This window comes from Ceratotherium simum, chromosome 17 (assembly GCF_057802395.1).
Source record: "Ceratotherium simum simum isolate JZ-2026a chromosome 17, ASM5780239v1, whole genome shotgun sequence".
Classification (NCBI taxonomy): domain Eukaryota; kingdom Metazoa; phylum Chordata; class Mammalia; order Perissodactyla; family Rhinocerotidae; genus Ceratotherium; species Ceratotherium simum.
In genome coordinates this window covers 40,203,979-40,226,302 of record NC_141916.1, presented here as the reverse complement: position 1 = coordinate 40,226,302, position 22,324 = coordinate 40,203,979, and the positions used below count along the sequence as shown (strand labels likewise).

The 22,324-nt window shown below is 33.7% G+C and overlaps 1 protein-coding gene across 1 annotated transcript in view; it reads right to left on the bottom strand.

The window, feature by feature from the left end:
- Positions 1–6,198: 6,198 nt before the first annotated feature.
- The window catches only part of SLCO1A2 (solute carrier organic anion transporter family member 1A2), a 40,611-nt gene continuing 24,485 nt past the window's right edge, over positions 6,199–22,324 (bottom strand). The window contains exons 10-13 of the mRNA XM_014791358.2: positions 21,526–21,698; positions 14,551–14,615; positions 13,869–13,986; positions 6,199–6,977 (exon numbers count right to left, since the gene is read on the bottom strand). Coding sequence (XP_014646844.2) covers positions 6,758–6,977; positions 13,869–13,986; positions 14,551–14,615; positions 21,526–21,698 — 576 coding nt within the window. The 3' untranslated portion in view covers positions 6,199–6,757. The remainder of the gene's footprint in view (positions 6,978–13,868; positions 13,987–14,550; positions 14,616–21,525; positions 21,699–22,324) is intronic.

Genomic DNA, 22,324 nt, shown 5'->3' with positions numbered 1-22,324 from the left:
CTTTCTCAAGATTGCCTTGGTTATTCTTGGCCTTTTACATTTCCATGTAAGGGCCAAAATAATCTGGTTAATTTCTACATTTCAAAAAGTACTGAGATTTTGAGGCCAGCCTGGTGGCATAGTGGTTAAGTTCACGTGCTCTGCTTTGGCGGCCCGGGGTTCACAGATTTGATCCTGGACATGGACTTACGCACCGTTCATCAAGCCATGCTTTGGTGGTGTCCCACATACAAAATAGAGGAAGATGGGCACAGATATTAGCTCAGGGCTAATCTTCCTCAGCAAAAAATAGTACTGAGATTTTGTTTGAGATTTCACTGAATCTATAGATAAACTTTGGGAGAACCAACATCCTTGCAATATTAAATCTTTCAATCAATGAACATGATGATATAGGTATTAATTTCTCTGAATACTCTTTTGTAGTTTTGGGGGTAGAGGTCTCAGACACCTGTTATGAGATTTATTCCTAGGATTTCAAAGTGAGTTTTTTAAATGCTCTACTACGTTATATGCTTTAGTAATATCACTTCCTAATTGCTATTGATATATTAAAAACTACATTTGATTTTGTGTATTGCCCTTGTATCCAGTGAACTTGATTAAAATTAATTTTGACAGTTTATCTGTAGTAACTGTTGGATTTTCTACATACACAACATGTCATTGACAGTTTTATTCTTTCTTTTCTTATCTTTATAGATTTTAATTCTTTTTCTTCTCATGTTTCCCTGGCTAGGACATCCAGTAAAATGTTAAATAGAAATGGCGATACCAGGCCGTCTCTTCTCATTCCCAATATCAGTAGGAAAGCTTCTAATATTTCCCATTTAACTATCATGTTTGCAGTAGGTTTTTTTTTTTAATGATGATTGTGTCCTGAAGCATGTTACATAAAATTTGTTGGGATTTTTTTCTTATTCTAATATTCACCTTTTAACTTCATTTTGTATTCATAATTTCGAATTTTTTCTTATATAGGCTCTTCTCTCAAATTTTATAAGCTTACAACTCCACAAAACTTAGCCCTGCCCTGCTAGTGCACATGTTCAGTGCCGCATCAGGTAGCCAGGCTCTAGCTGTCTTCCTACTCCACCATCCTTCACATGTTGTCTTTCATCCAAGTGCTTGTTGCCTCTTGGTTGCAAGATGGCTGCTGCTCCTTGAGGCCTCATATCCACAGTTCAGGAAGGAAGAAGGAAAAAAGGGCAAAAATGTCATCTCAGAAAGCTTTGTCTTTTTTTTTTGGAAAGAGTTTCCCAATTAGCAAGCTTCTGCCAATATCTCACTGATCAAAACTCTAATCACAACAAAAAATAAATGTTGGTGAGGGTGTAGAGAAAAGGGGATCGTCATATACTGTTGGTGGAATGTAAATTGTTGCAGCCACTATGGAAAACAGTATAGAGGTTCTTCAAAAAATTAAAAATATATCTGACAAGGGGTTAATCTCCATAATATATAAAGAACTCACACAACTGAACAACAAAAAAAACAAACAGCCCGATCAAAAAATGCACAGAGGAAATGAACAGACACTTCTCCAAAGAAGATACACAGATGGCCAATAGGCATATGAAAAGATGTTCAACATCACTAATCATCAGGGAAATGCAAATCAAAACAACACTAAGATATCACCTCACGCCCCTTAGAATGGCTATAATCACCAAGACAAAAACAACAAATGTTGGAGAGGATGTGGAGAAACAGAAACCCTCATACACAGCTGGTGGGAATGTAAACTGGTGCGGCCTCTATGGAAAACGGTATGGAGATTCCTCAAAGAATTAAAAATAGAAATACCCTATGATCCAGCTATCCCACTACTGGGAATCTATCCAACGAACCTGAAATCAACAATCCAAAGAGGCTTATGCACCCCGACGTTCATTGCAGCATTATTCACTATAGCCAAAAGTGGAAGCAACCTAAGTGTCCCTCGAATGATGATTGGATCAAGAAGATGTGGTACATACATAAAATGGAATAGTACTCAGCCATAAAAAAAAGATGAAATCGTCCCATTTGCAACAACATGGATGGGCCTGGAGGGTATTATGTTAAGTGAAATAAGCCAGAAAGAGAAAGACAAACACTGTATGTTCTCACTCATATGTGGAATATAAACAAACACATGGACAGAGAAAACTGTATTGTGATTACCAGGGGCAATGGGGGTAGGGGGTGGGCACAAGGGGTGAAGGGAGACATATATATGGCGTTGGACAAATAAAAATGTACAACCCAAAATTTCACAATGTTATAAACTACTAAAACATCGATTAAAAAAAAAAACTACCATACAATCCAGTAACTCCACTTCTGGGTATTTATCAGAAGAAAATGAAAACACTAATTTGAAGAGATATACATGCCCCTATGTTCATTGCAGCTTTGTTTACTATATGTAAGATATGAAAACAATCTAAGTGTCCATTGATAGATAAATGGATAATGAAGATGTGGTGTGTATATATATATATATATATACACACACACACACACACACACAATGGAATATTACTCAGCCATGAAATCTTGCCATTTGCAACAACATGGATGGACCTAGAGGGTATTATGCTAAGTGAAATGAGTCAGACAGAGAAAGACAAATACTGCATGATTTCACTTATATGTGAAATCCAAAAAACAAAACAAACAAACAAAACAAAACAGAAACAGAAAACAAACTGGTGATTACAGAAAACAAACTGGTGGTTACCAGAGGGGAGAGGGGTAGGGGTATGGGCAAAATAGGTAAAGGGGATTAAGAGGTACAAACTTCCAGTGATAAAATAAGTCATGGGGATGTAACGTACAGCAAAGAGAATATAGTCAATAATATTGTAATAACATTGTATAGTGATAGATGATAACTAGACTTATTGTGGTGATCATTTCATAATGTATACAAATATCAAATCACTATGATGTACATCTGAAACTAGTAGGTTATTGCATGTCATTTATATTTCAATAAAAAAAACTAATCGCTGTAACTGTAGCTAGCAGTAAAGGAGACATTCTTACATTTGTTTCTGTTATTCCTTCAAACAGGACTGGATTTTTTTCTTTCTCTTCATCAATCTGGTGTCATCATTTCCCACCAAGACTTGAATGGGAAGCTGATGCAAAAAACTCTGTTTGCCTAGTGACTCACCATATATCCACTGTGTTTGAAATTACATTGTACTGTTATTTGCTGTTCTATAGTTGTTTTCTGTGTATATTTATCCACCCTGATAAAATGACACCAACTTGAATTCTAGCATTAGTTTCACCCTCATCACGTACACACACTGACATGTACATCCTCTAGAGCCAAGCATAGAAATGAGAAAACAATTGTTTAATAAACATTCATTGGAGAGTCTCAATAACTTATAATTGGAGGACTTGGTTTTTTCTTTTTCCATAAAATACATTATTTCATTGATTATTTCATTTATTATTACTGTTGTTATTGCTAATGTTTTATTCTTTATGAAATATTATTTTTTAATCATGTTTTATGAGCACAGGGTAAAGAAAATCAGAGTTAGTGCAAAAGGAACTAAAATGAAGAACAAGGGCGAGACCCATGGCATAGTGGTTGGGTTCAGTGTGCTCTGCTTTGGCGGCCCAGGTTCATGGGTTTGGATCCCAGGCGTGGACCTACACCACTTGTCACCACCACCAGCTTGTCAGCTGAGGTGGTGACTCACATACAAAATAGAGGAAGATTGGCACAGATGTTAGCTCAAGGCTAATCTTCCTCAAGCAAAAAAAGAGGAAGATTGGCAATGGATGTTAACTCAGGGCGAATCTTCCTCTCCAGAAAAAAGCAAAAATGAAGGACAAATGTATTGTTCTTTGCTGCTCCTCATGATAGTCCACTGCTGCTGAGACAACCACTCTGAAGCAGTTCTAATAATATGTGTATGCCAAGTTTATCTTAATTTATCAAATTTAAAATATATTTTAACTCCATGCTATAAAATTGGAGAATGGTTATTCCCTCTCCTTCTGTTGACAAGTTTTTTGTTTTCTTAAGTTCTTATTTTTTGACTCCTGTATATATTGGTTATAGTTTGAATTATAAATAAAATGTTAAATCACTATTTCTATTTCCATTAACTTAGACTCCCCACAATATTGAACAAGAAAATTAGCGACCCTAGACTTCCCACTGCCTCTTTCTCTCCTGTTTCTCTCCTTCACTTCTGTCTGCTATGCCATCATTACCTTTACCTTGTCATGAGGGAGTACAAGTGCCCAGAATAAGAACTGACCTCCCCAGGCTGCACGGACTCCAACAACAGAGGTCATGGGTCACAAAGCACTCCCACGCCCACTTTCCCTGATCTTCTTTGCTCCACCAAGGAATGTCAAGAGAGAACCCTATACTTCATAGTAAAATACCAGCTCCCCCAGGAGGGGACAAGAGTGAGCCTAAGGCACTGGGTCCAAAACCATGTCTCTCTGGTCCTGCTGTGCTCCACTGAGGGAGCTCAAGTGGGTGAACTGTGCACAGAGTGACACTCAGCTTTCTCTGATCACCTTAAACCCATCAATAGAAATGAAGCAGGAGATGCAGGTAGTCAAGTAAGAGTCTGCTTCTCCAGTTTGCCTCCATGACAAGGGGTCACGAGGGCCCCCAGTCGCCACTCCTCCTAATTTTGATGCTCACAGTCTCACCAACACCCATCTGCCATGAAATCCATTAGGACTAATTTCATTATGTCAGTCACCTAAAATGCCCCAGAATTCCAAGTTATCTCTCAGTCTCTTTCTTCTAATTTCCATAAGTCTAATTTCCACACACCTCCTATTATTTACTTTTTCTCCCAGACTCCCATTCCTGAAATCTGCCCTTTCACTTTGTCCTCTAGAATGCACAGTCCATCATCACCAAAATCCTCTATATTCTCAAAATCATAAATGAGAGTTCTCTTTACCACTGCACTCTAACCAAAATCCTGGTTTCTCCTGAGGAGGACGCTTCTCCAAAACTTCTTTGTGGTAGCTGTTGACTTTTTCTCAGAACTCTCTGGATATAGGGTAAGTCCTTGCTCCTCCTTTTAGCTTCCAGACCATTCTCCCCACTTCCTCCCCCTCAAATGAAGCAGCTCCAATTTTCATGTCATCAGACCCTAACACTCAACTGTACCTCACTGCCCCACGTTACACTCCTCATTTCCAATGATTTTAGCTCCTCTCTCATGTTTCAACACTACTCCTGTCTTGAATCATGGTTATTTTTAATATACTCAGAAATGAAGTCTCAAACTTCAAGAGTCCGAAACTTAACTCTTAATCCTGCCCCTCAAACCTGTTCTGCCCCGTCTTCCTCATCTCAGTTGCTTTCTTCTCATATGACACACCTGATCATCAAGAAATCATGTTCATCTGCAAAATATCTGTAGACAGTCTTTCAATTAACTGGTCTATTTTTGTCCAGCTACCAACTTGTAGTCTTTAAACTTGCAACTCAGAGGCTCCTACCTACGTTCCAGGCTCCTTCTAAATGCATTCTCCATTATAGCTTCTTCCACTATGCTCTATCCCTGGAGACACTCCCATTCCATTTATATTACACAAAAATAAATATAGTATGACACTCACTTTTCCCATCCTCCCTTCTTGCATTGTCCTCATCATTAGGGATTTATGTAATTTTTTTATACATGGACTGTCATTTCAGTGGGATGGAGAATAAAGAGTAGATAAACATGGCTGTTCATTCTACTCTCTTGAACCAGAAACTCCATATCTTGTGTACAGCCTCTTGTACCTCTAAAATCCTTTCATTCTTTTATTGTATCCATAAGTTACTTAAATAATAAATGAGTAGATTTAGTTTTAAATGTGCATCTTGAATTTTATTAACCTCGGTTTCATAACGGAAGCTACTTTTTAAGAGTTTCACCCTTTAAGATGATTTATGGAAAGTTAGTGTTTGTGTTCCAACTTAGGACACCATGGGTGGCATAAACATTGGTATAAGGAGGCCACCTGAATCTGAGAAAGTGTTCCTTTGACAATATTTGACACTACAAACAGCCTTTAAAGACCAGTGTTTTTCTAATATTATCCTTTCATCCTTTGACTCAGACACTTGTTTTTAAGAGAGTTTAGTCACTAGCTTTGAATTGCTGAAAAAAAAAATTCCAACAATCTTTGCTATATGATTTTTAATAACCTGATTAAGTTTGTCAGTACTCTGAATAAAATGAGCAAACATATGACATGAGTAATAATGCAGGGAAAGAACTGAAAGCAAGTGATGGCATATTAATGAGTAATCTATTTTAAAAGAGTCATGTCTGGAGTGAATAGGAAGAGTTAAAGAACAATTCCTAAACAGAATAGGAAGACATAGTGATAAATTTGAATAAAATACCTCAATGTTCACATAAGCAGGATGAGAATTTCAGTCTTTAGATTACCCAATATCAAAGCAGAAATTCAATGGAATTAAATAGATTTTCATAATAGGAAATTTTTAGAATCATTTGGAAAAGGAGATGTGGGAAAGATACTCTTATTTTGCGTGAGTTAAAAGAGAAATTGCTGTTTTAATGTAAAAATAAAGCTGGTTCTAATATCCTGTTTTGAGAGTTGTTATAAATGTCCCTCTGAGGAAAGTAAAAAAAAAAATTGTTTTGAGGTTCTTAAAGACAGGAAAAAGTTACCTGTAGTACCTCTATTGTTTTTAAAGACAGTTAAGTTGTAGTGTGTGCTCCAACTCCGGGAAGCATGATATAATAGAGCATTACAGTTTAGTTTTTAACTCATCATCATTCAAAACTTTGGAATTTTGATGCATATCTTTGCACTCATTTTCTTTCCCTATAAGTTTTGCCTCTACAAGCATAGTTCCTGAAGAGACGTCTTCACCAGGTAGATGACGCTTCCTCAAAATAGCTAAGATGGAAAAGGCTGGAATATAGCTTGATCCTCTTAGTGCTGCTGGCAATCCAAGATAGATGTACCTATCAAAAAAATGTTAAAACATATTAAATCTTACATAGACAGTGTGGTGAGGACAAATAAGTTTGAAAATCTTTAATTATTGGTATTTTATTGCCATAAGGACAACAACAGCTAATTGTTTTGTATGTTGATCTTATATTAGCAAGTTCGCTGAACTCACTTATTAATTCTAAATGTGTGTTAAAATGTTTTTTTGGAATTTTTTCATTCAGAAAATCCAAATTTATTTTTTTCTTTTTTAATCTTTTGTTACTATTTTTGTTTTATTTTTACATTAAAGAGAACCTCCAACTTAAATTTAATACTGACAGTGATAGCATTTTTATTCCAGTGTTTAACACGGATGCTTCCAAAGAATCACCATTACTTATGATATTTACCCTTCTGGGATTTTTAGATGACATTAATCAGGTTAAGGAAGTTCCTCTCCTCTCTGCTGACTTTGCTCAAAACTTTAATTATAAATGTGTAAAATATCACCAAATCATTTTTCTGCATATAGTTAGCAGAACACCCAAGATTTTTCTCCCTTTATTGTGTTAACAGAGTATATTACATTAATAGATTTTTCCAAACTTCCATGCCTAAAATAAACCTATTAGTGAGTTTTTATACATTATTAAATTCAATTCGTTAATTTTTTATTTAGAATTTTCACATGTACATTTATAAGTAAGATCAGCCCAAGCTTTTTCCTCATACTGAACTTGTCTAATGTGAATATCAAGATTGTACTAGCTTTGTAAATCAAATTGGGAAGTTTTCCCTCTTTTTCCATTTCTTGGAATATCTTGTATGATACAGGATTCGTCAGTTCATTGAAGGCTTGTAAAACTTGCTTTGAAATCATCTGGACTTCGTGCCTTTGGAAGATGGGAACTTTTGACTGACACAAGTTTTTAAATAGTTATAAAAATATTCACGTTTTCTATACATTAAAATTTGGTAATATATATTTGTGTAGAAACCTATTTAATGTTTCCAAATTGTTATATCTAAAATCCCTAAGTATCTGTACTTGTATTACCTTTTTCATTCTTAATAGTGTTTATTTGTGCGTCCTCTTTCTTTATTTGCCTTTCCAGATTACAGTCATGCATCGCTCAATGATGGGGATACATCCTGAGAAATGTGTCATTAGGTGATTTCCTTATTGTGTGAACATCATAGAGTGTACTTACACAAACCTAGATGGTGTGGCCCACTACACACCTAGGCTATACGGTACTAATCTTATGGGACTATCATCCTCTAAATGGTCCATCATTGACTAAAATGTCGTTATGCAGTGCACGACTGTACTGTTATTATTATTATATTTTAATCTTCTTAAAAACACAGCTTTTTATTTTTTTTGGTTTCCTTTATGGTTTGTAGTGTATTTATTAATTTCTGCTTTTTAGTTTCATCTTTCTACTTCTAAAATTTTCTTTTATTATGAAATATTTCAAGAATACAGAAAAAAATGTTACCAAACATGTTTGTACTCCCCACCTAGGTTTTCTAAATGACTAAATTTTGCCATTTTTGTTTCAGACCAGTTTAAAAGAAAATACTAATACATTTAAGTCCCATGTGTACCCTTACGATTCTATCACCTTCTAACCCATCCCAGATGTACTACTATGTTAAATTTTATGGATTTTGTTTCTAGTTTATTTTTTATAATTTTAGAAAGTCTGTATGAATACATTCATAATATATACAATTATTTTATATGTTTTTATATTTTAAATAATTGGCATAATACTGTTTTATTCTGAAAATTTCTGTATTAGCCCACCATCTTACAACTATGTTTATACATGTAGTTCTACTTCACTTATTTTTAACTATTGTTAAATAAGTATGTGAACATTTAATCCAGTTTCTTATTGGACACATATTGTTCAAATTTCTTCTAATATTAACAATACTGCAATAAACCTCCTTTTACATGTCTCCTTGTGCATGTGAGCAAGAGTTTCTCTAAAATATGTAATGGTCTTAGAGTACGCAAATCAGTAGCGATGGCCCAAACGTTCTCTTCAATAGTTTTTATTCACCACCAGCTATGAATGAGAGTTCCTGATGCTCCCAATTTGTGTTATGTATGTGGCCATATTTGCCTATTTCTTGCTCTGTGGTGTGTGTTTTTATTTCAACCTAAACCCAAAGCAACAAGGATTATACAGACATTAGGATCTAGTGTTGGTGATAACCTATCTGCTACTTGTCTAATTGTTATCCCTTTGAAAGCCACCTGTTTATTTCTCTGGGTAACTTTTATGTTGTTTTCTTTACCTTGAGGGTTTGTCATTTTATTCTGATATATCTATTTGTATTTATTCTACTAGGCATTTGAAGCGCATTTTTGATCCGAAAATTCGTCTCTCTTAAATTCGAGGAAATTCTAAGCCATTAATTCTTTAATTTATCTCTGCCATTTCCTCCATTCTCTTTTCTAGAAATTTTCTGAGATATATGCTTAATTGTTACTTGGCCTTTAATATGACTTAGGTAGTTCATTTCTGTTTAATCAGTTCATATCATTGATTTACATTCTGGATAAATTGTTCTGTATACACTTCCAGTTTACCAATTCTTTTTAACTACATTAACTTGAAATTTATTACATATTTAGGATCCTTTTATTATCTCAATGCTATACATTTAATCTGTAATATTTCCAAGAGTTCTTTTTGATATTCTTATTTCTGCTAGAATTTTTCATCATTTCTTGTTCATTTTTAATGAATATTATGTCATCTATTTACTATTTTTAATCCTATTGAGCTAATTAAGCATATTTATTTTAAAGTCTTTGTCAGACTCTTACATTAAATTAAATTTAATCTGAAATAAAGTCATGTTTCAATTGGTAATTTGTGTGCTTATCTATTCTACCACTGGATTTGTTCATGTGTTTTTAAGCTTTAGTTTGCAAGCTCTTTTTGAGTGCTCTGTTGGCTGTGGTGGTTGCTCATTTTAGTTTTCCTATCTTGCTCTGTTTGCCTGTATTTACTCCTCCATATCTCATAATTTTGCTTTTGCTTTTCCCTATCCCCCAGGTCTTAGGCCAGACCTAGTTCTTATAAGGGTGATTTTTCATAGTGATACTAGGAATAATCACAGAAGGAGCAGATTGCTTGGTCTAGTTCTTAGACACGTCTGTGTCTTATTCTCTCCTTAGTAATACAACAATGAAGTGCAAAAGGGCTTTTTAAAAATTTCTTTTACAATGAGGTTTGTATTCATTTCCTAGGGCTCTGTAACAAAGCACTACAAATTTGATGGGTTAAAACAAAAGAGATGTATTCTTTCACAGCCCTGGAGCCTAGAAGTCTGAAATCAAGGTGTTGGCAGGGCTATGTTTCCTCTGAAGGCTCCAGCAAAGAATCCTTCCCGGATTCTCCCTAGCTCCTGGTAATTGCTAGCAATCTTTAGCATTCCTTGGTTTGTAGATGCATCATTGCAATCTCTACCTTTGTCCCCACATGGTGTCCTCCCTGTATGTCTGTGTCTCTGTGTCTCCTTTCCTCTTCTGATAAGGACACCAGTGACCGGATGTAGGGCCCACTCTAAACCAGGATGACCTCATCTTAACAATTTAACTAGTGCCATTTGCAAAGACACTATTTCCAAATAAAGTCCTATTCTGAGGTTACAAGTGGACATGAATTTTGAGGAACATGACTCAACCTAGTCCAAGGGTATTGTACTCCACATTGGATTAAAGTGAATCTGAATCCTTAAGACTTTATTTTACCTTTGGAAGTTGATCTCCCAGAAACCACTGCCTATTTCTAGGCTTACAGCCTTTCCATTCAGCCTTTGACTTCAGCTCTGTTTACTTCTTTATGTTTCTGTTCAATTTCTGGTTTAGGAAAACCAGATGTTCTGGATGATGTTTATATCGTCTTTGAATCTAGATAGGTCCCTTTGGAATTTTAAAAATATATTGCATCTATTGTTCTTATTTTAGATAGAAAATACATCAATATGTAACTCATTGAATCATTTATCAGATTGTTCTACTTCATTTGAAGTCACTTTGTTATCCTTTTTCTAAATTCTGAGTTTATTGATTTTCAGTCTTCTTAAAAAAACATATATACATTTAAAGTTCTGAATATTCCCTTGAGTACTGGTTTAGCTTCATCCCATAAGTTTTCCTATTCAGTTCTTTCAATGACATAGAGTTCTAGTTACTTAATTATTTTTATTATAATTTATTATTTGATCCATGGGTAATGCCAAACATGAGAGGTTTGGGCAATATTTTATCATAGATTTCTAATTCCATTGCATTGTGGACAGGAAACAGGAGTTATATGGCCTTAACACTTTGTATTTCTTTTTAAGCTTTCTTTGTGGTATAAGACCTGGTCAATTTGTTATAAATGTTTATTATAGGCTTGAGAAGAATATATACTCTGCTGGTTGCGTAAAAAAAGTTGCTATATATCTATTAGATAACTGACACAATTTGGTGGTTCAAATCTATATCCTCACCAATTTTTTTGTCTGTATTTTATATTCACTTGTTGGAGAAGTGTGTTGAAATTTTCTACTCTGTAGACTTCTCATAATTTTGTGAATTTTTGTTTCATATATTTGAGGTTATGTTGATAGATTTATATGGGGTCATGATTGTAATATATTCTTGGTAAAGTGCTTCCTTTATAATTAAGTAATATCCTTCTTTAACTCTATTAATTCCTTTCACTTTAAATTCTATTTTGTCTCATAATCATTAATATAACCACAGAAGCTTGATTTAATATCTGCCTGGTATGTCTTTTCTGATCTATATCTTCAACTTTTCTTTGCATTATATTTTTTAGTCTGTCTCTTGTAAACAAGATACAGCGGAAATTTTGAAAGCTCCAATATGAAAGTCACTATCTTTTAAGAAGCAATTTCAATAGGTTTAATTTATTGTGAATCCTGGTATATTTAACTTTATTTTTTTCAACTTATTTTGTGTGCTTTTATTTTCCTATTTCTTACTTCAATTGAATTTTCCTTAATCCTTTTCTCTCTTTCTATTAAATTGGAATAAATGTAAGTGATCATCCCTATATTTTGGGCAAAATTTAAAGTTAATCAGTATTTCTGTTCTCAAGAACTGTACAGGAGTCCTAGATTTTACCTAGATTTTGAGCTAACACTCTAGTCTGCCATAGTTGCATGGATGCTGGCAGAAGATACAAGACTCCTGGGTCAAAGACAAAGGACTTTTTTACTCACAGTACAGCAATCAGCACAAGCTTCATGTTCAGGTTGGTTTTCCTTAACCCTCAAGTCCCAAAGAGGTGACATGGAAGGAGACCCAGATGGATGTTGTGCACACAGTGGGTTTGGGTCACAGCTAAGAAATCTTGAGTTTAGGAAATCCCAATGTTTTAAATGGGTTGCAAGCAAATCTGCCAACCTTTGCCCTAGAGGGAAATATTATCTTTACATCCTGGATAGAAAAGTCTGCTCCAGAGGGAAACACCATCTATATCTTCCAAGGTCATTTACTGTTCAAACGTCCTTGAAAAGATAGTCCAGAACAAAAGCCTCTGCTAACGAGATATGCAGAATTGCAAGGGATCCATGGAGAACCATCTACCAACAATATCTACCTCTTGTTTCTACACTATATTAACTTCTATTGAATTTTCTCATGAGTATGCTTTATTGGCCACTCTAATTAATCAGACTGACAGAAGATGGTGCCAAATATAATTATTTTGTCTGAAATATCACTTAATTAAGGCTACTATCAACAGGGAGCCAAGCAGCAGGATGAGGCCGACATACTTCTAGTGATCCTCAGGGTTCCTCAACTGTGATGCAAACCCATTGCATATACAGTATGTATCTGGGCCCATCTCCACATTACCCCTGTGGGATTTTACGGGAAAGAGGAACTGTTGAAAACACGAATCTCATGTTGTCTGCTCTCTTCATGGTTCTTGACATATATCCTTTTACTGATCAAGATGAGACTTCAGAATGTTTTAAATAATGTTAAATTGTTTTTTAGTAAATGAAGTTTTCTTATTGCCCCATCAGAAGAAGATAATACAAATTTAAATAAAATTCAGGTCTCCAAATGAAAAAGAATATGAAAATACAAAGAGAAAAATGGAAGAATTTTGTTCAAGAACAGGTTAATATTATCATATGACTTTTGTTCAAAATCAGATCTAGGGGCTGGCCCAGTGGCATAGTGGTTAAGTTTGTGCACTCCACTTCAGTGGCCCAGGGTTTGCAGGTTCAGATCCCAGGCACAGACCTACACACCACTCATCAAGTTATGCTGTGGCGGCATCACATATACAAAGTAGAGGAAGATGAGCACAGATGTTAGCTCAGGGATAATCCTCCTCACCAGAAAATAAAACTAAAAAATTAATTTAAAAAAATAAGATCTATATTAACAAAAAGTAAGGCTTTAAGAGACATTAAGAATATTGTGTCAGTTAAATTTAATGAGGGAGAACAAACATAATTTTGGAGGTCAGAGGTGGATGGTGTAAGGAAGTAAAGATCAGGCTAGGATGCTGAAATGATGCAGGATGAAATGGACATATTTTAGAGAGAATATAATTTAGGTAACTTACATACAGCTATCACCTTCAATGTATTGATTGCAATCAATTTAACAAACAACATTTTGAAAAGCTAGGATAAGGAAGTAATCCAAGCTTATATTTATTAGGTATTTGGAAAATATTGAGCAAATAAAATTCTAGTATATAAATAAGGAATGGTGATATAGTATCAGTATCTATTCTGGAAACAAAGCCAAAAGTAGTCTAGTCACTTGGCAAAGAAATTGTTAGACATGAATGGTGCCATTTTATGCACAGATTATGCTTACAAAGCAATTTAAAAAATATATATATTATCTTTACCTGAAGTTGGTGGAATCATATATCCTGCATGCCCCTGACTCACCACATTTCAAAGTTCCCCAATGTAAACACGTGGAGTCCACTAAAGCTCCGAAATATATAGGCGCAGGAATTCCAGCTACAATTAAAAGGGAGAAAGAAAATCCATCAACAAGGTAGGAATTAAGATACATTGATCTGTTTGAAAACATTTCAATTTTCTCTATTTGCAGAACAAATAAAGTTTAACAAAATATAAATCTAATGCTTTAAATTTTATTTTTAGAAATTAGAAGTTACTTTTACTGTTAAGTTTCTAGATTATAAAGGATAAGTAACCTGATGGATAAATGCAACATAAAAATTACTGATAGAGAAAAACATTGAATTAATAATTCTTTATATTTTGTCTGCAATGTTTTGGGCCAATCACGTGTACATTTTATTTTAACAAAACCTTTCCTGTTCATTTGCTTTTCAAATCTTATAACAGATGAAAAGTGGAATTAAAGTCAGATAGGCCTTTTTTGAGTAAAACGGGAAAGTTCTCCATCTTTTCTTATACTTCATTCTCATATAATTACAAAGTGCTATGTATAAGCAGAAAAGATATTTGCTAGACTGTTACTCTGAAAGAGTGATTTCATTTACTTCGTATTTAATAATAGTCTAATATGATGTTGGGAAAAATAACTATTTTTACCAAATATTCTTGTGCAAAATGTATGTAATCCCACACCAAGAGACTTCTCTTCAGGCTTGATACATCTAAAAAATAAATAAATTCATAAATAAAATAAATAGAGATTTTAAAACTACCATAGTTTCTTTTTTTAAAATTATTTTATTAATGTCACATTGGTTTATAACACTGTGTAAATTTCAGGTGTATATTATTATAGTTCAGCTTCTGTATATATTGCATCATGTTCACCACCAAAAGAAAAGAAATGACAAGTGTTGGAGAGGATGTGGAGAAAAGGGAAGCCTGATACACTTCTAGTAGAAATGCAAACTGGTGCAGCCACTATGGAAAACAGTATGGAGATTTCTCAAAAAATTAAAAATAGAAATACCATATGATCCAGCTATTCTGCTTCTGGGTCTTTACCCAGAAAACATGAAAACACTAATATGAAAAGATATATGCGCCCTTATGTTCATCACAGCATTATTCACAATAGCCAAGACTTGGAAGCAACCTAAGCGCCCATCAATAGATGAATGGATAAAGAAGATGTGGTATGTGCATACAATGGAATACGACTCAGCCATAAAAAAAAAAGACAAAATCATGCCATAGTTTCTTAAAACGACTGTTTGTGTGCTAGTAACACACTGAGCACTAGAAAATTTTCTTGCATGCTCAAGTCTTGGTTATTCAAGGCCTGATTATCCAGTTTGTAGCCTACCCAGGAGCCCCACTTTTGGTCCTTGGTATTTTACACATCACTGTTTGCTCATTCATTTCTATCAGAAAGTTATCAAAGAAAAAATATTTCATATCTCATATCAATAAATTTCTACCGTACTATGCTCTTATCAGAGTAGTAGTTCTTAATTCTAATGGTTAAATCTTCAGCTTAAAACTAGAACAAGGCAACCCTACCTGTATTTAAATTATTTGTACTAACAAAATACAGAAAAGCCAAGAATTCACATAAGCAAATGTAAGGAGGAGAGAAAGAAAGAATAAAAATTTTCAAAGGAAAGTGATGAAAAAATCCAAAGTAAAATATTTTAAATGATTTGGTATTATTTCAAGAGTCACACAGATTCCTCCATTCTCTCCAAAAATTCCCCCACCTTTTCCTCGTTGCCTGAAATTCCTATAAGTAGAAATGAAGACTATAATTCCCCATTGGCACTTTTTGTGTCCCATTCACTTCAGCATCAGCATGGCTGTCTACTCAAAGAATTCACTTTGAGAGTTCCCTTGTATTCCCTCTCCTTCCCTGATTAACTCACAGCTGAGAAAATAAAGGCAGCTTTGTTCACAAAAGGATGCAATACAGTTTTAGCAAAAATGTCATCTAATTGGCATTTTCTTGGCATGAGTATTTAATAGATATGAATAACTCTACAGCCACATAGGCTGAGACACAGTTGATCTGGACATTACCTATCTGACACACAGGTTATTTAGACAGCATCAATAATTTTACTCAAAAGGCAATAAGAAAAGCCAGGACCTAGCATGTCTCTCTTGGTCCCCTGGTTTCCATTTGAAACAATTTTCAATAAAGTATTATTTAAACAAATCAAATCATATATAGTGATTAAGTAAAGTTTTTCTCAGATACACAAACAGATCAACATAAAAAAAATCTATAACTTTTTTTCACTACAGTAGGAGTACTGAGTTTAATAAAGAAAGTAGTGCTTTTAAATTTTACTGAAGAATTTTTCTTTCTTCTCTATCTCTAATATATCACAAAAAGCATGATACCCTAATAGCTAAGAAATTGTAAGCAGTTGAAACTGTTCTCCAAACTCTGTCATTAATTGGGAATGATAATAACATCAATTTCCAGAATCCAGGAATCAGAAAGAAAAATTAGAATGCAAATTATGGGAAAATGCTGAGAGAAATTCAAATAGTTCTGTAAAATCTGGCAGAACAGCATAGAGGTTGCATCCCTCTACCATGTTGGTAGAGATCCACAGAGATTCCACAAAAATAGAGAAAAGCAAAAGTATATCCATAAAAATCCAGGTGCTAAACTCTACAATATGATCTTGACAGGAGATAGAGGAAGAGAATAAAGAAAGAAAGAGAGCTGAGAGCATGATTAAGTACTTGTCTTATTAGGGAGTAGATATTATTACTGAAAAGTTTTGAAATCGATAAGCAAAACATAAATGTATTTAAGAATTTCAATAATCAGGTTAACCATTTGAAAGACATAGTTTTAACAGCAGCAGAAGAAAATCTAATATATACAATGGAAAGCAAAAAAAAAAAAGAAGCAAAAAGAAAGTCAAATAAATAGAATAAATGAAATAAAATGGCAAACAAACAGACTCCTGTCACAATAATGACAATAAATATAAGTGGGTTAAACTCACCAATCTCAGATTAGCAAATTGTCTATTAAGTGAAATGGAAGACTGAAGATTCAAAATAAAGGGAAAGAAAAATACATAACAGGCAACAATGAACCCAAACAAAGCAAAAATGGCAATTTTAATAAGAAACAAAATAGATTTCCTTGAAACAAATGACTACAGATGAAGAAGAAAATTAAATGATGCTAATATTAGAAGTATAATGATCAAAGGCACATTTGCATTCTACAAAATAGCCTCCAAATATATAAATTAGAAAACTGACAGAATTATAGAGAGACATACATCAGCAATTTCTAGAGATTTCAACACCTATGTCTGAAAAACTGATGGACTAAGACAAAAAAACAAGTATAGATTTTAAAAATTTAGATAACACAATGATTTACTTCAATCCAAGAGATCTGGGAACTGTAAACCAAAATGCAGAAGTTGGACGTTCTTTTCAGAAACACATGAAACACTCAAAAACTGTCGATGTAGTAGGCCCCAAAGAGAGTCTCAATATTTCTCTCGAAAATCCCACATCTTTCAGATTATGTTCTCTGAAGATAAAAAATGAAATAATAATAATAAAAGGGTACCTATGAAACATTCTCAGAGATATGGAAATTATATGGAACACTAATAAATAAATTTCGGTTTGGTGGGGCAAATAATAAAAGAAATTACAAAATAGAAATAAACTTCACAGAAAATACTAGTTGAGACATGGCTAAAGCAATACTTGGAAGCAAATGTATGGTTTTACATCCATTAATCAAAAAGAACAAATGATCTAAGTGTTAAACTCAAATAGTTGGATAAAGAACAACAGAGCAAGTCCAAGAGCAAAAAAACAAAATAAAGGGCAGAAATACATGATATAAAGATTAACAAAAACAAAAACTGATTCTTTAAAAAAGAAAAATAAAACAGACAAGTCTTTGGCAGCAATGATCAAGAAAAAATAAAGAAGGTGAAGACATATAAAATACAGAAGAAAAACAGGGAAAATCTTTCAATACATCAGAGAATATCAGAGTGATAAAAAATATTATAATTACCTATAAACTAACAAGCATACAACAGGTATAAGCTGAAATGTAAAATGTGAATAGACACTAACACTAAATAAGTAGAAATAATAATCAAATATCACTGTCCAAATAAGCCCAAAGTACAAATTGTTTTACAGGTGAATTTATAAAACTTTAAACAGATATTTAATGTAAGTATTTCCAGAAATTAAAAAATAGAAAATTTACCAATTCATTTTGCGGACTTAGAATGATTCGAAAACAAAAAAGAATAGAAAATAATAGGTCTGTGTTACTTATCAACGTAGATATAACAATTTCAACAGAATATTATTTAAACAAATCAAATCATATATAAAATATATCGTGATTAAGCAAGGTTTTTCTCAGATACACAAACATATCAACATAAAAAAATCTATAACTTTATTTCACTAGACTAAAAGTACTGAGTATAAAAATTAAATATTTATTTTTTCATAGATGTAGAAAAATATATTTAATAAATTTTAATACCTATTTTATTATTAAAAACTCAGAAACTAGATGAAAACTGTATACTAAAAATCTACAGCAAGCATCATACTTAATGGAAAAATTTTATATGATTTCCATTAAGATTAGAAAACAACAAGAAAACTCACTATCACCACCGCAGTTTAACACAGTTTTGGAGGTCCAAGTTGATGCTGTAAAAAATTTTTAAAAGTCTAAGGTTTGGAAGTGAAGAGATAAAACTCTCCATATTTGCATGTATTTCTACATAGAATACCTAACAAAATCAACGAATTGTTAAGATAAATAAGAAAAGTTGCTGGATTAAAAAGTAAACTAAAAAATCAACAACATTCCTCTAACCAACAACAACCACCTAGAAAATATAAGAGAAAATAGTACCACTTACAATTACAAATATATATGGATCCACATATGTATGTATGGATATGTATATATTTGTGATTGTAAATGGTACCATTTTGTAAGTATGCATATATATTTATATGTGTGTGCATAGTGTCTAAAAAATTTAAATAAGTGGAAAGATATTCCACGTGCACAAATATTTGATTTCGGACTTTCTCCAATTAATCTATGGAATCCACACAAACTCTATCAAAATTCATACATGAGTGTAAAGATCCATGCATTAATAGCTAAATCAATTTGGGAAGAAAAGAATAAAGGAAGAGTAAAGGTGACAGTGGTGGGTGGATGAGGAAGAGTTATTGTATGAGATATCAACACATGCAATGTCACAGTAATAAAACCAATATGACACGAGTATGAAAATAGACAAATAACATTGTGGAACAGAATAAAAGTGAAAATATAGGCCCAGGTTATATTAAAAACTTGAGATATGATAAAGGTGGCACCACAAATCAATGAATGACCTCTTATTCATGCTATGATGTTGGGAAAACTATTATATGAAGAAAAATAACACTGAACATCTATCTCTGTTGCACCACGTATAAAGATAGACTTGCAGTCGTTTAAAGAACTGTATGTAAAAGGTAAAGCTGTAGGGAGCTGGCCTGGTGGTGTAGCAGTTAAGTTTGCATGCTCCTCTTTGGCGGCCCGGGGTTGGTGGGTTCGGATCCGGGGCCTGGACAAATACACCGCTTATCAAGCCATACTGTGGCAGTGTCCCATATAAAGTAGGTGGGCACGGATGTTAGCCCAGGGCCAATCTTCCTCAGCAAAAAGAGGAGGATTGGCATCGGATGTTAGCTCAGGGCTAATCTTCCTTCCCAAAAAAGAAAAAAAAAAGAGTAAAGCTGTAAAGCTAGTAGGATAAAATTTAGGAATTTTTATAAATCAGAAATGTGGAAACACTTTTTAAATGTCACCCCACAACACACAAACTCTAAGGCAAGAAAATTGTTAGATTTTAGTACAACAAAATTTAGGATTTAATTTCATAAAAGATACTGTGGTAAAATTAAAAGAAAGATGAGAGACTAGGAGAAGATAATTGTATCATGTAAACAATATTACATTAATATCTAAAATTTAGATGGTAATCATCAAAATCATCAAGAAAAATATAGGAAATATAATGGAAAATGGGCAAAGAAAATGAAAAACCATCTTGAGGCAGAAGCCTAAATAGCTAGAAAAAAAGTTTGAAGAGTTGCTTAAACTCACTGAATCAGGAAATCGCATATTAAAACATTATTGAGGGGCCAGCCCTGTGGTGTAGTGGTTAAGTTTGGCACGCTCCGCTTCTGCAGCCCAGGTTGCAGGGTTCAGATCCCGGGCGTGGACCCGTACCACTTGTCAGCCATGCTGTGGTGGCAAGCTACATATAAAAAAAGTAGAGGAAGATTGGCACAGATGTTAGCTCAGGGCTGATCTTCCTCAAGCAAAAAAACAGAAAGGAAGATTGGCAACACATGTTAGCTCAAGACTAATCTTCCTCAGCAAAAAAAAAAAATCACTGAGCTACCATTTAACACCCATTGGAATAATCAAAGTCAGAAAATGGGATAATTCCAAGTGTTAGTGAAGCTATGAGGAGGTAGGAACTCCCATGTAGTGATGGTATGAGAATAACTCCAAAGCACTAGCAGTACTTGGTGAATTTATTGTATGCATGCCCCTTATGAACCCAAACAAGATTTATAGTACAACAACATCTGTGTGAATATAAAAGCACATACACACATAAAAAAATCTTAATATTTTACAAATGAAAATACATGTTTGAGAACATATGTCTATCATATTAATGTGAGTGTCTATGGTGAGAGGAAGTGGGAAATGGAATTAAAACAATAAAAATAAAGTAAAATAAAACAAGAGAGAAACCTTACCCAACCTATGATGATAATGTGCTATGAACTGAGAATTATGATTAACTTAACTCCGCTTCTGAGTTCCCATAAAAGGTGAAGAAAAGAGAAAAAAATGCAAACTTTGTTTACTAGGCATGTTTACGATTGTTTACTGGGCATGAAGAACGTTATAATTGAAAGAACACATACGTGATATACCTAAGTTTGAATTCTAGTTCTGCAGTCTCCTAGCTTTAGAAAACTCTTCATCATTTGTCTCGCGATAGCCTTGTAAGACAGCTGAGCATTTATTATTATGCCCATTTTTTTATTAAAGAAAAATGGAGCTCAGAAAGATCAAGTGACCTGCCGAATGCCCTGTAGATAGTAAGTGGTGAAACTGGGGCTTCTGACAGCTTTACAGTCTGCTGTCCTATAGGCTGGACCATAGGAAATCACTGCTGAGCAACCACTCTACCTACCAGAACGACCGTTTCATATGGTTTACCCTAAAATATGAATGTCCCTTCTTGTGTTAAACAATGAGAGGTTCGTTAATTTCACTCTAAAAAATAAGGAAGGACAGACAGAAGGAAATGCCAACAGATGAACATTTATATTGCTAACTTTAAAATTTCGTAAAATTCAACAATGCATAATGTGAAACACGTAAATGATATATTAGAGCATGAATTCTTAGATACTGTGGACTCCAAGTGGCTTTCTTAGAAAAAGTTTCCTTAATAAATGAACAGAAAGGAATCTAATAGAGAATCTAATAGCGAAATCTAAAGAAAATAATTCTCATACCTCAGGAGAACCATATAGCCAGGTATGGCGTATAAAGAATAAATGAAACTGCTGATCATGGACAAGATTAAAAAGTACTGGAGCATCATGGAGCAGTCATGTCCTTTGTCACACAGCCCAAGAACTGCTGACGAATTTCCTGATGTTTGAATGCAGCTGCAATTTTGGAACACCTGTCAAAAAAAATATATTAGCCTATTTAAGGAAGAAAAATTTGAACAACAATCTCACACATTTTCTACACAGCCAATTAGATTAAGACAGAGACTGTTTATTGCCTTTCTTCTCCTCTCCTTTAGGGTATCTCTTAGGATTATAGAACAAAATAAAACATAGAAGGGTGGTTTCAGAAAAATGGTATTTCTTTCTTAATGTATGACATAAATTTCTAATAGCTCAGCTATCCTAAAGTTGTGCTTTTTTAAAACACACGCCGATTTGCCACAACACTAAGTATGACAAACAAAATTTGTTTCAGAATGTTCAGTTGAAATATTTAGATACTTACAAATAAAGCTTTGTTTCAAAAAATATAATTTATTTCAAAAACAGAGTCAAGTTAACCCTTTTTGAATTCTTATATGTTCCAGGTTTTAAGAAGAATCAAAACTTATATTGTACTTGATCATTAATCAGCATTATGAGTATTGTGACTTTTTTAGGCAAGAAAACATGTCTAATTCATCTTCTTGAAAAATTGTCAGAATGTGAAAAACACGAGAGCAAGTACATACATATACACAGAAAAAAAGGAAAAAAAAAAACAAAAATGCAGCAACGCAATTACCTGAATAATTGA